We start from the raw sequence: 16,463 nt of genomic DNA on the forward strand, positions 1-16,463 counted from the left end.
ACTCAAAGATAGTGATTCAGGTTAGATGAGTATTCCTTACTGATAAAATCCCAGATGTTGAGTCATAACTGGTTGTGATGCTATTAAAAACAAGGACATTAATTTCAGCTACAGAAATCATTCTGTGTAAAGTTGACACTCCACCCTCAATGGAAAACCATATGTGATGATGTCCATGATTCTAACGTAATGTAATGTCAACTGGGATTTTATTTGTTAGCCAGATTATTCCTGGAAAATTGTTAGAATTATCTTATAAAAAGTTGTTTTGAAAAAAAGAAAAAAGTTGTCTTGTTGTAAAGAAGCTTCAGTTCAGTTCAGTTCATTTATTCAGTCGTGTCCGACTCTTTGCGACCCCATGGACTGTAGCACACCAGGCTTCCCTGTCCATCGCCAACTCCGAGTTGACTCAAACTCATGTTCATTATGTCAGTGACATCCAACCATCTCATCCTCTGTCGTCACCTTCTCCTCCTGCCTTAAATCTTTCCCAGCATCAGAGTCTTTTCCAATGAGTCAGTTCTTTGCATCAGGTGGCCAAAGTATTGGAGTTTCAGCTTCATCATCAGTCCTTCCAATGAATATTCGGGACTGATTTCCTTCAGTAAAGAAGCATAACATTGTATAAAAAAGAAAAAAATTAGAAGATTAGTTCTGGTTGGTTTACTTTCCTTTTTTCCACTTAAATTCTTTGTAAGTTCTGTTTTCCTCTTTACATTTTTATACTTTTATAATTGTAATGTGAGGGTGAAACAATTTAAAATAAAAGCAAAGTTCAAATTCTGACAGTGAAGACATCTGGTTCAATAGTAATTATATCTTAAGGATATTAATATCTTAGTGGCAAATAAATACTAAATAACTTTTTTTAAATTAGTGCGCTAGTTTTTAAAATGCCAAATTGGAACAATGCCATTTTCTTCTTCACATAAGATTCTACATCACTTTCTGCACAGAAGCGATCAGGAACCAACAAAGTTTAATTTTAAAGCAATGTATTAAATAATTCCCCCTTCAGGATCAAAAGATAAAGCATTCAGCAATTGACTTTTCTAATCATAAATAGTAGTCTATAGTAGTATAACTCAATGAGTAACTATAAAGACATATTTAAAGTATATAGTATATATAATACACACAGGAGATATGTTATAATGTTGTAACATATAATGTTATATAACATTATAACATGTTATACATACACATATATGTTATACATATATGTTATACATATACATATGTGTTATATAACATATAATGTTATAACATATCTCCTGTGTTTATTTCTAAATTTTTCTGTGTAATGGTTTTGGGGGGATTTTTTTTCAAAGAGTGAGTGAGGAGGTAGAGTCTGGAAGGAAGGGATAGGTACCAAGAAAGAAAGGGAAGGCAGAGAAAGAAGCATAACAGAAAGGTCAAAGATAAGGAAGGAAGAAAGGAGGGAGAAAGAGGAGAAAAAGGAAGAGAGACACGGAAATTTATTTTCTTAATATTCCAAAGTTTTTTGCTGTATCCCATATGGTGGTATTACTGTTTTCAGTTTTACTGAGGACTTGAAGTATGTCTTTATAGTTACTAGCTATTACCTAATGTCCCCTTGCAAATCAAAACCTAATAAGATATTTTTGTTTTTTGATGTTAGAATTGTCATATATAGAAATACTTAAAAGATGATTTTGAACATCAGAATTTATTTAATAATTTAAAATATTTTCCCACAGCAATTTCAGGCTTTAATGTGTCCGAAAAACCTTAAAGGAAAGATAGGAAACTAAATATACTATTGGGACAGAACTCTAAGCGAAGCTGTACTGAATGAGAAAAGCCACTATTTATTTTAAGATACTGGTCTTCTCCTTTTAATCTATTATATCGTTTAGTAGCTAAGTTGTGTCCAACTCTTTCCTGAACCCATGGACTGTAGCCCACCCAGCTTCTCTGTCCATGGAATTTCCTAGGCAACAATACTAGAGTGGGTTGCCGTTTTTTTTCTCCAGGGAATCTTCCTAACTCAGGATAACCCGCGACTCCTGTGTTAGCGGATAGATTCTTCACCACTGAGCCACCAGGGAAGCCCTTAATATATTATAGAGAGTCCCTATGTTTGCAATAGTTTTAAACTCCATTGTAATTAATGGCCATATCCTTAAGACAGATTAATTTATTTCCCTCAAAGAGATAGAAGTCCCTGCTTATCAAATAAGGAATAAGACTAAGTCCTTCATTTTAAGACACAATTCTTTATTCTAATTTTTAGAATTACTACTTCAATCTAAGATATTTAGTCCTTTTCCTTATTTTATTAGAAAAACTATAATTTGTCTTTTATTTATGTATATGTTTTAGATCACGAAGAGCCCTGTGGTCCTAGTCACAGGTCATTCTGCTTGAATGGAGGACTTTGTTATGTGATACCTACTATTCCCAGCCCGTTTTGTAGGTGAGTAAAATGGGCTGGGGGAGAGGGTAATTTTATTTTTCATTATCTACTCACTTCTTTAAGAAGTGATAAATATTGAATAAAGAATGTGAAATGAAAAAGGGTAAGGAACACTTCATATCTATATAAATATTTACAGATAAATATTTATCTATATAAATATGAAGTGTTCCTTACCCATTTTCATCTCACATTCTTTATTCAATATTTATCACTTCTTAAAGAAGTGAAAAAGAATTATGGTTTAAAAAAAACAAAGCAAAGTGGCAAATCATCTCAAAAGCATTTATTTTGAAAATTTGTAGTGGTAGTTTCAAGTCTGTTAGTATTTTTTAATAATCCATTTTAGTAAACTCTCTACAATTTTAGCAAATTAGGGAAGACAGTCTATACTTAACATTCTGGCAAAACAGCTAGAGAATTCACTAATGTAAGAAAACACACCATGAGATATTTTGCTTTGATTTAGAATATATAAGTACATGATAACTGTGTTGGTACCAAGACTTCATTTGATATATTAAATTTAAAATGAAGAGTTAAGTTTTTCTAACAGTGGGAGCAAATTTTGAAAAGAAAGGATCTTAGTTTTTATTGTTTTAAAAGAATATGATTCACTTTGGGAGTATAGTTATAGCCAGTGATTAATAAAAGACTTCAAAACAGTACTTGTATAGCTGACTTCATGTGAGTTAAGTTGAATAGGATTAAAGGGGGTTACAATAAACCTCTTTTAATATGTGAACTAACAACATGGTACTACCAGCAGTGTTCATAGGTTTTAGCAGAGCTGACATCCAAAGATATTTTGTAGCATGTGTGTCAATTACTCTGTTTTTGTTATTTAACTGAAATGAGAGAGATAGAATCTAGATTTAAGACCATATTAAATAAAGGAATAGGAAAGTGAAATTTTCAGAAAAAGAGAAGATTGTTGGGATTTAGTGTGGAGGAGGAGAGACAGAGAAATAACCTTATAATTATCTCAGGAAGTTTTTAGAAGTTTTCATGGAAGGAATAGTGACTATTTTTAAAAATAGATATTTTCTTCCTCTTAGGTGAAAAAATAAGGGGATAAAGGAACAGATTAGCAATTATTTCTCACCCTCCAGATGCTTTACATTAGATTACATTTTAAATCTATTTACTGAAATATAATTTATGTATGATAAACATCCATGTAAGTGCATAACTGATGAATTTTGACTAATGTTTATACCTGTGAAACCACCACCACAACGAAATATGGAATATTTCCATTATCCCCTCAAATTTCTTTACTGACCATATTCTTTTTTTTTTTTTTTTTTTTTTAAATTTTTTTTTTTAAATTTTATTTTATTTTTAAACTTTACATAACTGTATTAGATTTGCCAAATATCAAAATGAATCCGCCACAGGTTTACATGTGTTCCCCATCCTGAACCCTCCTCCCTCCTCCCTCCCCATTCCATCCCTCTGGGTCGTCCCAGTGCACCAGCCCCAAGCATCCAGTATCGTGCATCGAACCTGGACTGGCAACTCATTTCATACATGATATTTTACATGTTTCAATGCCATTCTCCCAAATCTTCCCACCCTCTCCCTCTCCCACAGAGTCCATAAGACTGTTCTATACATCAGTGTCTCTTTTGCTGTCTCGTACACAGGGTTATTGTTACCATCTTTCTAAATTCCATATATATGCATTAGTATACTGTATTGGTGTTTTTCTTTCTGGCTTACTTCACTCTGTATAATAGGCTCCAGTTTCATCCACCTCATTAGAGCTGATTCAAATGTATTCTTTTTAATGGCTGAATAATACTCCATTGTGTATATGTACCACAGCTTGCTTATCCATTCATCTGCTGATGGACATCTAGGTTGCTTCCATGTCCTGGCTATTATAAACAGTGCTGCGATGAACACTGGGGTACTCGTGTCTCTTTCCCTTCTGGTTTTCTCAGTGTGTATGCCCAGCAGTGGGATTGCTGGATCATAAGGCATGTCTATTTCCAGTTTTTTAAGGAATCTCCATACTGTTCTCCATAGTGGCTGTACTAGTTTGCATTCCCACCAACAGTGTAAGAGGGTTCCCTTTTCTCCACACCCTCTCCAGCATTTATTACTTGTAGACTTTTGGATTGCAGCCATTCTGACTGGTGTGAAATGGTACCTCATAGTGGTTTTGATTTGCATTTCTCTGATAATGAGTGATGTTGAGCATCTTTTCATGTGTTTGTTAGCCATCTGTATGTCTTCTTTGGAGAAATGTCTATTTAGTTCTTTGGCCCATTTTTTGATTGGGTCATTTATTTTTCTGGAGTTGAGCTGTAGGAGTTGCTTGTATATTCTCGAGATTAGTTGTTTGTCAGTTGCTTCATTTGCTATTATCTTCTCCCATTCTGAAGGCTGTCTTTTCACCTTGCTAATAGTTTCCTTTGATGTGCAGAAGCTTTTAAGTTTAATTAGGTCCCATTTGTTTATTTTTGCTTTTATTTCCAATATTCTGGGAGGTGGGTCATAGAGGATCCTGCTGTGATGTATGTCAGAGAGTGTTTTGCCTATGTTTTCCTCTAGGAGTTTTATAGTTTCTGGTCTTACGTTTAGATCTTTAATCCATTTTGAGTTTATTTTTGTGTATGGTGTTAGAAAGTGTTCTAGTTTCATTCTTTTACAAGTGGTTGACCAGAGTTCCCAGCACCACTTGTTAAAGAGATTGTCTTTAATCCATTGTATATTCTTGCCTCCTTTGTCGAAGATAAGGTGTCCATATGTGCGTGGATTTATCTCTGGGCTTTCTATTTTGTTCCATTGATCTATGTTTCTGTCTTTGTGCCAGTACCATACTGTCTTGATAACTGTGGCTTTGTAGTAGAGCCTGAAGTCAGGTAGGTTGATTCCTCCCGTTCCATTCTTCTTTCTCAAGATCGCTTTGGCTATTCGAGGTTTTTTGTTTTTCCATACAAATTGTGAAATTATTTGTTCTAGCTCTGTGAAGAATGTTGTTGGTAGCTTGATAGGGATTGCATTGAATCTATAGATTGCTTTGGGTAGTATACTCATTTTCACTACATTGATTCTTCCAATCCATGAACATGGTATATTTCTCCATCTGTTAGTGTCCTCTTTGATTTCTTTCACCAGTGTTTTATAGTTTTCTATATATAGGTCTTTAGTTTCTTTAGGTAGATATATTCCTAAGTATTTTATTCTTTCCGTTGCAATGGTGAATGGAATTGTTTCCTTAATTTCTCTTTCTGTTTTCTCATTATTAGTGTATAGGAATGCAAGGGATTTCTGTGTGTTGATTTTATATCCTGCAACTTTACTATAGTCATTGATTAGTTCTAGTAATTTTCTGGTGGAGTCTTTAGGGTTTTCTATGTAGAGGATCATGTCATCTGCAAACAGTGAGAGCTTTACTTCTTCTTTTCCAATTTGGATTCCTTTTATTTCTTTTTCTGCTCTGATTGCTGTGGCCAAAACTTCCAAAACTATGTTGAATAGTAATGGTGAAAGTAGGCACCCTTGTCTTGTTCCTGACTTTAGAGGAAATGCTTTCAATTTTTCACCATTGAGGATAATGTTTGCTGTGGGTTTGTCATATATAGCTTTGATTATGTTGAGGTATGTTCCTTCTATTCCTGCTTTCTGGAGAGTTTTTATCATAAATGGATGTTGAATTTTGTCAAAGGCTTTCTCTGCATCTATTGAGATAATCATATGGTTTTTATTTTTCAATTTGTTAATGTGGTGTATTACATTGATTGATTTGCGGATATTGAAGAATCCTTGCATCCCTGGGATAAAGCCCACTTGGTCATGGTGTATGATCTTTTTAATGTGTTGTTGGATTCTGATTGCTAGAATTTTGTTAAGGATTTTTGCATCTATGTTCATCAGTGATATTGGCCTGTAGTTTTCTTTTTTTGTGGGATCTTTGTCAGGTTTTGGTATTAGGGTGATGGTGGCCTCATAGAATGAGTTTGGAAGTTTACCATCCTCTGCAATTTTCTGGAAGAGTTTGAGCAGGATAGGTGTTAGCTCTTCTCTAAATTTTTGGTAGAATTCAGCTGTGAAGCCGTCTGGACCTGGGCTTTTGTTTGCTGGAAGATTTTTGATTACAGTTTCAATTTCCGTGCTTGTGATGGGTCTGTTAAGATTTTCTATTTCTTCCTGATTGAGTTTTGGAAAGTTGTACTTTTCTAAGAATTTGTCCATTTTTTCCTCGTTGTCCATTTTATTGGCATATAATTGTTGATAGTAGTCTCTTATGATCCTTTGTATCTCTGTGTTGTCTGTTGTGATCTCTCCATTTTCATTTCTAATTTTATTGATTTGATTTTTCTCCCTTTGTTTCTTGATGAGTCTGGCTAATGGTTTGTCAATTTTATTTATCCTTTCAAAGAACCAGCTTTTGGTTTTGTTGATTTTTGCTATGGTCTCTTTTGTTTCTTTTGCATTTATTTCTGCTCTAATTTTTAAGATTTCTTTCCTTCTACTAACCCTGGGGTTCTTCATTTCTTCCTTTTCTAGTTGCTTTAGGTGTAGAGTTAGGTTATTTATTTGACTTTTTTCTTGTTTCTTGAGGTGTGCCTGTATTGCTATGAACTTTCCCCTTAGGACTGCTTTTACCGTGTCCCTCAGGTTTTGGGTTGTTGTGTTTTCATTTTCATTCGTTTCTATGCAAATTTTGATTGCTTTTTTGATTTCTTCTGTGATTTGTTGGTTATTCAGCAGCATGTTGTTCAGCCTCCATATGTTGGATTTTTTAATAGTTTTTCTCCTGTAATTGAGATCTAATCTTACTGCATTGTGGTCAGAAAAGATGCTTGGAATGATTTCTATTTTTTTGAATTTACCAAGGCTAGCTTTATGGCCCAGGATGTGATCTATCCTGGAGAAGGTTCCATGTGCGCTTGAGAAGAAGGTGAAATTCATTGTTTTGGGATGAAATGTCCTATAGATATCAATTAGGTCTAACTGGTCTATTGTATCGTTTAAAGTTTGTGTTTCCTTGTTAATTTTCTGTTTAGTTGATCTATCCATAGGTGTGAGTGGGGTATTAAAGTCTCCCACTATTATTGTGTTATTGTTAATTTCTTCTTTCATACTTGTTAGCATTTGTCTTACATACTGCGGTGCTCCCGTGTTGGGTGCATATATATTTATAATTGTTATATCTTCTTCTTGGATTGATCCTTTGATCATTATGTAGTGACCATCTTTGTCTCTTTTCACAGTCTTTGTTTTAAAGTCTATTTTATCTGATATGAGTATTGCTACTCCTGCTTTCTTTTGGTCCCTATTTGCATGGAAAATCTTTTTCCAGCCCTTCACTTTCAGTCTGTATGTGTCCCCTGTTTTGAGGTGGGTCTCTTGTAGACAACATATGCAGGGGTCTTGTTTTTGTATCCATTCAGCCAGTCTTTGTCTTTTGGTTGGGGCATTCAACCCATTTACGTTTAAGGTAATTACTGATAAGTATGACCCCGTTGCCATTTACTTTATTGTTTTGGGTTCGAATTTATACACAATTTTTGTGTTTCCTGTCTAGAGAATATCCTTTAGTATTTGTTGGAGAGCTGGTTTGGTGGTGCAGAATTCTCTCAGCTTTTGCTTGTCTGAAAAGCTTTTGATTTCTCCTTCATACTTGAATGAGATCCTTGCTGGGTACAATAATCTGGGCTGTAGGTTATTTTCTTTCATCATTTTAAGTATGTCTTGCCATTCCCTCCTGGCTTGAAGAGTTTCTATTGAAAGATCAGCTGTTATTCTTATGGGAATTCCCTTGTGTGTTATTTGTTGTTTTTCCCTTGCTGCTTTTAATATTTGTTCTTTGTGTTTGATCTTTGTTAATTTGATTACTATGTGTCTTGGGGTGTTTCGCCTTGGGTTTATCCTGTTTGGGACTCTCTGGGTTTCTTGGACTTGGGTGATTATTTCCTTCCCCATTTTAGGGAAGTTTTCAACTATTATCTCCTCAAGCATTTTCTCATGGTCTTTCTTTCTGTCTTCTTCTTCTGGGACCCCTATGATTCGAATGTTGTAGCGTTTAATATTGTCCTGGAGGTCTCTGAGATTGTCCTCATTTCTTTTAATTCGTTTTTCTTTTATCCTCTCTGATTCATTTATTTCTACCATTCTATCTTCTAATTCACTAATCCTATCTTCTGCCTCTGTTATTCTACTATTTGTTGCCTCCAGAGTGTTTTTAATTTCACTTATTGCATTATTCATTATATATTGACTCTTTTTTATTTCTTCTAAGTCCTTGTTAAACCTTTCTTGCATCTTCTCAATCCTTGCCTCCAGGCTATTTATCTGTGATTCCATTTTAATTTCAAGATTTTGGATCAATTTCACTATCATTATTCGGAATTCTTTATCAGGTAGATTCCCTATCTCTTCCTCTTTTGTTTGGTTTGGTGGGCATTTATCCTGTTCCTTTATCTGCTGGCTATTCCTCTGTCTCTTCATCTTGTTTAAATTGCTGAGTTTGGGGTGTCCTTTCTGTATTCTGGCAGTTTGTGGAGTTCTCTTTATTGTGGCGTTTCCTCGCTGTGTGTGGGTTTGTACAGGTGGCTTGTCAAGGTTTCCTGGTTAGGGAAGCTTGTGTCGATGTTCTGGTGGGTGGAGCTGTATTTCTTCTCTCTGGAGTGTAATGAAATGTCCAGTAATGAGTTATGAGATGTCTATGGTTTTGGGGTGACTTTGGGTAGCCTGTATCTTGAAGCTCAGGGCTGTGTTCCTTTGTTGCTGGAGAATTTGCTTGTTATGTCTTTCCCTGGAACTTGTTGGCCCTTGTGTGGTGCTTGGTTTCAGTGTCGGTATGGAGGCGTTTGATGAGCTCCTGTCAATTAATGTTCCTTGGAGTCAGGAGTTCCCTGGAGTCAGGGATTGGACTTAAGCCTCCTACTTCCAGTTATTGGTCTTAATTTGACCATATTCTTTATTTACATTTCCATGTTTCATTCTCAGAAAAACCTTAGAGAAAAGGTGGAGAGGAGACCTAAGGAAATAGAAAAATAAGGAGAAAATGAAAAATTGACTGTATACTGTCTGTTATATTGCACTGAGTAAGTGGAAAGAAAGAGTTAAAGAGTATTGAAATATGGAAAGTTATTGAAATGGGAAGAAATCTAGTGTTTTAGTTCAGGCTACTATAGCAAAATACCATAGACTGAGTGGCTTATGAAAAACAAAAATTTATTTCTCATAGTTCTAAAGGCCAGAAGTCTGAGATCAGGGTGCCAGCCTGGCTGCTTCCTGGTTTGCAGATGTACCTGGGTAGAGCTTTTAACTGGCAGATTTATTGTCAGGAAGAGCTGGTAAGGAGCCAGCTATCAGACTGCAGAGACAACATATGATAGAATGAGGAGGACCTTCCTCTAGGTGTAAGCAAATTACAAACCACAGGCCAGATTGTTTTTTGTTTGACCCTTGACTTAAGTTTATTTTTTTGCTTTTTAAAGGGTTATAAAACATATTCAGAAAATTATGGAAGATTATGCCATGCATGGCAGGAAGAGAGAGTTCACTAGAGCTTCTTTTATAAGGTTGCTAATCCCATTCATGAGGGTTTCCATCCTCATGACTTAATCACCTCCCAAAGCCTCTACCTCCTAATACTATTATATTGGGGTTATGAAATTCAACATATTTTTGGGGGGGACACAGCTGTTTAGCCCATAGCACTTAGGTTGTCACTCTACTTTTGCATTTTATGTAGATGCATTTTTAGTTTATTTTCAAAGAGTGACTAATGAAAGAGAATGGGCTGCTTTGCTGGGAACTCATGCCAGGCTTAAGAATCTATCTGATTTCTTCCTAATTTCAGACTTTAATAGTGGTAGTAATTGAGGAGAAGTTGAAACCATGCCCCACGATTCATAATGGCTAGGAAGGAAGCAAGGTCACCATGTTGCGTGATCACAGGAGATTCTTTGAGATTAGCACTTGCTGCACAGTGTACAAGGTATATCCTGGAGTTATTAAACATACTGGAAGAAGGTGAAGTCAGGAGGAACAAAAGGGACCTTGAGAAAAAAGGAAGAAATATAGTGACTAAGGGTTCAGTGAAACTGAATGGCAGGTAAGTTTAAAATCATATTTTGTAAAAATAATTGCCTTCTAATAATTTTAGGACCATTTTTCTGATACAGTCCTATAGGCTATATTGCCTATATGTAAAGGCAAACTCATTTCCCATCCCAACTCATTCTGTTTCCTGCATTCCCTATTTCTGACAATCCGACCACCTTGTTATTCACTGATTCATCTTTAACTGTCATTGAAGCCTTGTCTGGTTGTCAGGTCAAAATTCTGCCTTTGCTGTAGGTCTTTCATCTTTCTAGCCCTCTGTGTTCTTACAATCATTGTAATCATTCTTACAATCATTAAGAAGCTCATACCTTCTTAATCCCTGATTTGTCTATAGAAATGGTTTCCTAGCCAATTTTCTTGGACCCTAATTCTCATCACTGCTTCTGCTAAAATAAAACTTCAGTGACAACCTTCATACCTACCCATCTGCCACAGATACAATGAAGTTTCACCTTTTGCCATAGCTTTTAGAAACATCTACTGTTTGCCCCCAAACCACCTTTGTGATCTTCTATTCTTCCTTGGTCTGAGTTCTACCTAGAACAATTTACTATTTATGTTAGACACATTTTGCATTTTCTCACCCTTCCTTTTCTTCCTGTCTGCTGGCATCTCACTCCAGAATACTTGCCTGGGAAGTCCCATGGACAGAGGAGCCTGGCAGACTACAGTTCATAGAGTCACAAAGTGTGGAACTTGACTTGCGACCGAGTACAAATGCATGTGCATATTCAAATCCTACTTATATTTCAAGGTTGCTTCCTTCCTAATCACTCACCTCATCACAAATCAAAATTAATCTGCTCCTCTCTGTACAGAGAAATGTGTGGAATTTATTGCCTTATATTTTGTATCACATATGTACTCACTTTCTTTATTCTACAATAAATATCCCCCATCATTCTTACCATTTAGGAAATTGCCTTGCCCATGGTAGATGACAGTTTAAATAATTGTTGATTCATCTCTGAATCAGTGGTCAGTATATTTTTATTGTGTGAAATATATAAGTAAATTAATAAAATACTTAGAAATACTACAATGGCAATAAACAAATAGGCTTTACAAATTTAATTTACTCTTTCTTTTTTTTTTTTAACCTTCCATATTTTATTTTATTTTTTTTAATTTTATTTTATTTTTAAACTTTACATAACTGTATTAGTTTTGCCAAATTTTTCTTCTGTCTCTCTCTCTTTTTTTTTTTTCTTCTTATTTGGACTTTCAAACCAGCATCCTCTGGTTTTTCTTATGTAGTTTCTTTATTTGCTTATTTAGCACAGTGATCTTCCTTTTTTAAGCTAATATTTTAAAGTTGAGGACTACATGGTATGAGTTTGTTAGTGTTGAGATTTGCTCTGGAGCCTGATTCATGTACAGAATTTTAAATGGTCTGTGTCTGCAAAAGAAGATTGTGGATTCTTTAATTGACAGATGTCGAGATTTATGTATACACTTTAGATCAGGCTTGTTATAATGTGCTGTTCAAATCTCTCATATCCTTAATAATTTTATCTTCATGATTTATCAGTAATTAAAGGGGACAGGGAGGCCTGGTATGCTGCGATTCATGGGGTCGCAAAGAATTGGACACAACTGAGCGACTGAACTGAACTGAAAGGATTATGTCCAAATTTCTCACTAATTTTGGATCTTTAATACCATGATTTCTGTTAATTTTTGCTGAATGTATTTCAGGCAGTGTTATTAAGCATATATTAATTTAGAATGGTTATGTCTTCTGGGGTGTGTGTGTGTGTGTGTGTGTGTGTAGTCATGTCCAACTCTTTGCGACCCCATGGACTGCAGCCTGCCAGGCTCCTCTGTCCATGGGATTTTCCAGGCAAGAATACTAGAGTAGGTTGCCATTTTCTCTTCCAGGTCTTCTGATGAAGTGTCCTTTTTTATCATGATATAGTGACCTTCGTCATCACTAATATTTTTTGTCTTAAAATCTATTTAACTGACATTAGTGTGTTATACTAGCCTTCCTGTTTTGGTACTTGACTCGTATACATTTTTCTTTCAATTTTCCAGTGTGTGTCTATAAACACATACAGTTAGTTGAACTTCACCTTTTCTGTCTTTACTGGAATGATTGAGTTTTATTTTTCCATCCTACATTCTGTTTATTTTCATTGACATGTCTTAAAATTAATGAAAAGAACAGAAAAAAATATTAGAATAAATAGTACATAATGAGTGTAAGTATTGTTTTGGAACTTGTGCTTCAGATGTGTCAGTGTGCATGTGTTTGGAGTCACATATACTATTTTTTGATTCAGTGGCTCAATATTGTTATTTTTTTAATGGATGGTGGTATAGTCACTAAGTCTTGTCTAACTCTTGCAACCACATGGACTGTAACCCCCCAGGCAAGAATACTGGAATAGGTTGCCTTTTCCTTCTCTAGGGGATCTTCCAGACCCAGGGATTGAACCCAGGTCTCCTGTACTGTGGGCGGTTTCTTTACCAACTGAGCCACAAGGGAAACCCTATTTTTTTTTAATTGGAGTATAGTTAATTTACAATGTTGTGTTACTTTCTGTTGTACAGCACAGTGAATCAATTATATATATTTCCCCACTTTTTTAGACTCATTTCCCACATGGGTCATTACATAGTACTGAGTAGAGTTCCGTTGGGCTCTATATGCACGCTCAGTCACTTCAGTTGTGTCCTACTCTTTGTGACCCTATGGACTGTAACCCATGAGGCTCTCTGTACATGAGATTCTGTAGGCAAGGATACTGGAGTGCGTTGCTGTGCCCTCTTCAAGGGAATCTTCCCGACTCAAGGTTCGAACCAGAGTCTCTTGCATCTCTTGCATTGCAGGCAGATTCTTTACCCACTGAGCCACCTGGGAGGCCCCTGTGCTATATAGTAGGCCATTATTAATATTTATTTATTTTATATATGGGCTTCCCTGGTAGCTCAGCTGGTAAAGAATCTGCCTGCAGAGCAGGAGATCCCGGTTTGATTCCTGGGGTGGGAAGATCCCCTGGAGAAGGGATAGGCTACCCACTCCAGTATTCTTGGGCTTCCCTGGTAGCTCAGCTGGTAAAGAATCTGCCTGCGATGTGGGAGACGTGAGTTCGATCCCTGGGTCAGGAAGATGCCCCAGAGGAAGGCATGGTAACCCACTCCAGTATTCTTGCCTGGAGAATCCCCATGGACTGAGGAGTCAGGCAGACTACAGTCCATGGGGTTGCAGAGTCAGACACAACTGAGCGACTAAGCACTGCCCAGCATTTTCTATATAGTAATGTATATATTGTTGTTGTTGTTCAGTTGCTAAATTGGGTCCAACTGTTTGTGACCCTATGGACTGTAGAATGCCAGGCTTCTCTGTCCTTCACTAACTTCCAGAATTTGCTCAAATTCATGTCCACTGAGTCAGTGATGCTATCTAACAATTTCACCCTCTGCCACTTCCTTCTTCTTTTGCCTTCAATCGTTCCCAGCATCAGTCTTTTTCAATGAGTTGGCTCTTGGCATCACATGGCCAAAGTATTGGAGCTTCAGCTTCAGCGTCAGTGCTTCCAGTGAGTAGTCAAGAATTGACTGGTGTGAACTCCTTGCAGTCCAAAGGACTCTCAAGAGTCTTCTCCAGCACAGTTCAAAAGTGTGTATGTGTTATGCCCTTTTCCTCTTGCCCTCAATCTTTCCCAGCATCAGGGTCTTTTCCAATGAGTCAGTTCTTCACATCAGGTGGCCAAAGTATCGGAGCTTCAGCTTCAGCATCAGTCCTTCCAATGAATATTCAGGGTTGATTTCCTTTAGGATTGACTGCTTTGATCTCCTTGCTGTCCAAGGCACTCTCAAGAGTCTTCTCCAACACCACAGTTCAAAATCATCAATTCTTTGGTGCTCAGCCTCCTTTATGGTCCAACTCTCACATCCATACATGACCACTGGAAAAACCATAGCTTTGACTATACAGACTGTCAGCAAAGTGATGTCTCTGCTTTTTAATGCACTAAGTTGCTCTTAGCTTTTCTTCCAAGGAGCAAGTATCTTTTAATTTTGTGGCTGCAGTCACCATCCATAGTGATTTTGGAGCCCAAAAATGAAATCTGACAGTTTCTACTTTTTTCCCATCTGTTTGCCATGAAGTGATGGGATCGAATCCCATGATCTTCATTTTTTGAATGTTGAGTTTTAAGCCAGCTTTTTCACTCTCCTTTTTCACCTTCATCAAAGGCTCTTTAGTTCCTCTTTGCTTTCTGCCATTAGGGTGGTATCATCTGCATATCTGAGGTTGTTGATCATTTCTCCTGGCAATATTGATTCCAGCTTGTGAAGTCATCTAGCCCAGCATTTTGCATGATGTACTCTGCATATAAGTTAAATAAGCAGGGTGACAGTATATAGCCTTGACATACTCCTTTCCCAATTTTGAACCAGTCCTTTTTTCCATGTCCAGTTCTAACTATTGCTTCTTGACCTGCATACAGATTTCTCAGGAGGCAGGTAAGGTGGTCTGGTATTCCCATCTCTTCAGAAATATTCCATAGTTTGTTGTGATCCATACAGTAAAAGGCTTTAGCGTAGTCAATGAAACAGAAGATGTTTTTTTAGAATTCCCTTGCTTTTTCTATGATCCAACGGATGTTGGCAATTTGATCTCTGTTTCCTCTGCCTTTTCTAAATCCAGCTTATACATCTGGAAGTTCTTGGTTCACATAGGGCTGAAGCCTAGCCTGAAAGAGTTTGAGCATAATCTTGCTAGCACATGAAATGAGTGCAATTGTGCAGTAGTTTGAGCATTCTTTGGCATTGCCTTTCTTTGGTATTGGAATAAAAGCTGACCTTTTCCAGTCCTGAGGCCACTGCTGAGTTTTCCAAATTTGCTTGCATATTGAGTACAGCACTTTAACAGCATCATCTTTTAGGATTTTAATTAGCTCAGCTGGAATTCCATCAGCTCCACTAACTTTGTCCATAGCCACATTTCCTAAGGCCCACTTGACCTCACACTCCAGGATGTCTGGCTCTAGGTGAGTGATCACACCACTGTGGTTATCTGGGTCATTAAGAGCTTTTTTGTACAGTTCTGTGTATTCCTGCCGCCTCTTCTTAATCTCTCTGTTCTGTTAAGTCCTTGCTATTTTTGTCCTTTATTGTGCCCTCTTTGCATGAAATGTTCCCTTTGTATCTCCAATTTTCTTAAAGAGATCTCTGGTCTTTCCCATTCTGTTGTTTTCCTCTGTTTCTTTGCATTGTTCACTTAAAAAGGATTTCTTATTTCTCCTTTCTATTCTCTGGAACTCTGCATTCAATTGGGTTTATCTTTCCCTTTCTACTTTACCTTTCACTTCTCTTCTTTTCTCAGCTATTTGTAAGGCCTCCTCAGACAACCGCTTTGCCTCTCTGCATTTCTTTTTCTTGAGGATGGTGTTGGTCACCACGTCCTGTACAATGTTACAAACCTCTGTCCATAGTTCTTCAGGCACTCTTATCGGATCTAATCCCTTGAATCTAGTCGTCACCTCTACTGTATAATCATAAGAGATTTGATTTAGGTCGTATGAATGGCCTAGTGGTTTTCCCTACTTTCTTCAGTTTGAGCCTGAATTTTATAATAAAGAGTTCATGATCTGAGCCACAGTCAGTTCCCGGTCTTGTTTTTGCTAACTGTATAGAGCTTTTCCATCTTTGGCTGCAAAGACTGTAATCAGTTTGATTTTGGTATTGACCACCTGGAGATGTCCATGTGTAGAGTCGCCTCTTGTGTTGTTGGAAGAGGGTATTTGCTATGACCAATGCATCAATGCATTCTCCTGCCAAAATTCTGTTAGCTTTTGCCCTGCTTTATTTTGTGCTCCAAGGCCAAACAAGACTCTTACTCTAGGTATCTCTTGACTTCCTACTTTTGCATTCCAGTCCTCTATGATGAAAAGGGCATCTTTGTTGGTGTTAGTTCTAGAAG

General features: G+C 36.8%; 1 protein-coding gene across 4 annotated transcripts in view; it reads left to right on the plus strand.

Annotated features, from left to right (window-relative positions):
• The window catches only part of NRG4 (neuregulin 4), a 120,268-nt gene that overhangs the window by 34,665 nt on the left and 69,140 nt on the right, over window positions 1–16,463 (plus strand). For all 4 annotated transcript variants that reach the window (XM_044932813.1, XM_044932812.1, XM_006044396.3 and 1 more), the window contains exon 3: window positions 2,347–2,440. In XM_044932813.1, coding sequence (XP_044788748.1) covers window positions 2,347–2,440 — 94 coding nt within the window. The remainder of the gene's footprint in view (window positions 1–2,346; window positions 2,441–16,463) is intronic.

This window comes from Bubalus bubalis, chromosome 20 (assembly GCF_019923935.1).
Source record: "Bubalus bubalis isolate 160015118507 breed Murrah chromosome 20, NDDB_SH_1, whole genome shotgun sequence".
NCBI classification, from domain to species: domain Eukaryota; kingdom Metazoa; phylum Chordata; class Mammalia; order Artiodactyla; family Bovidae; genus Bubalus; species Bubalus bubalis.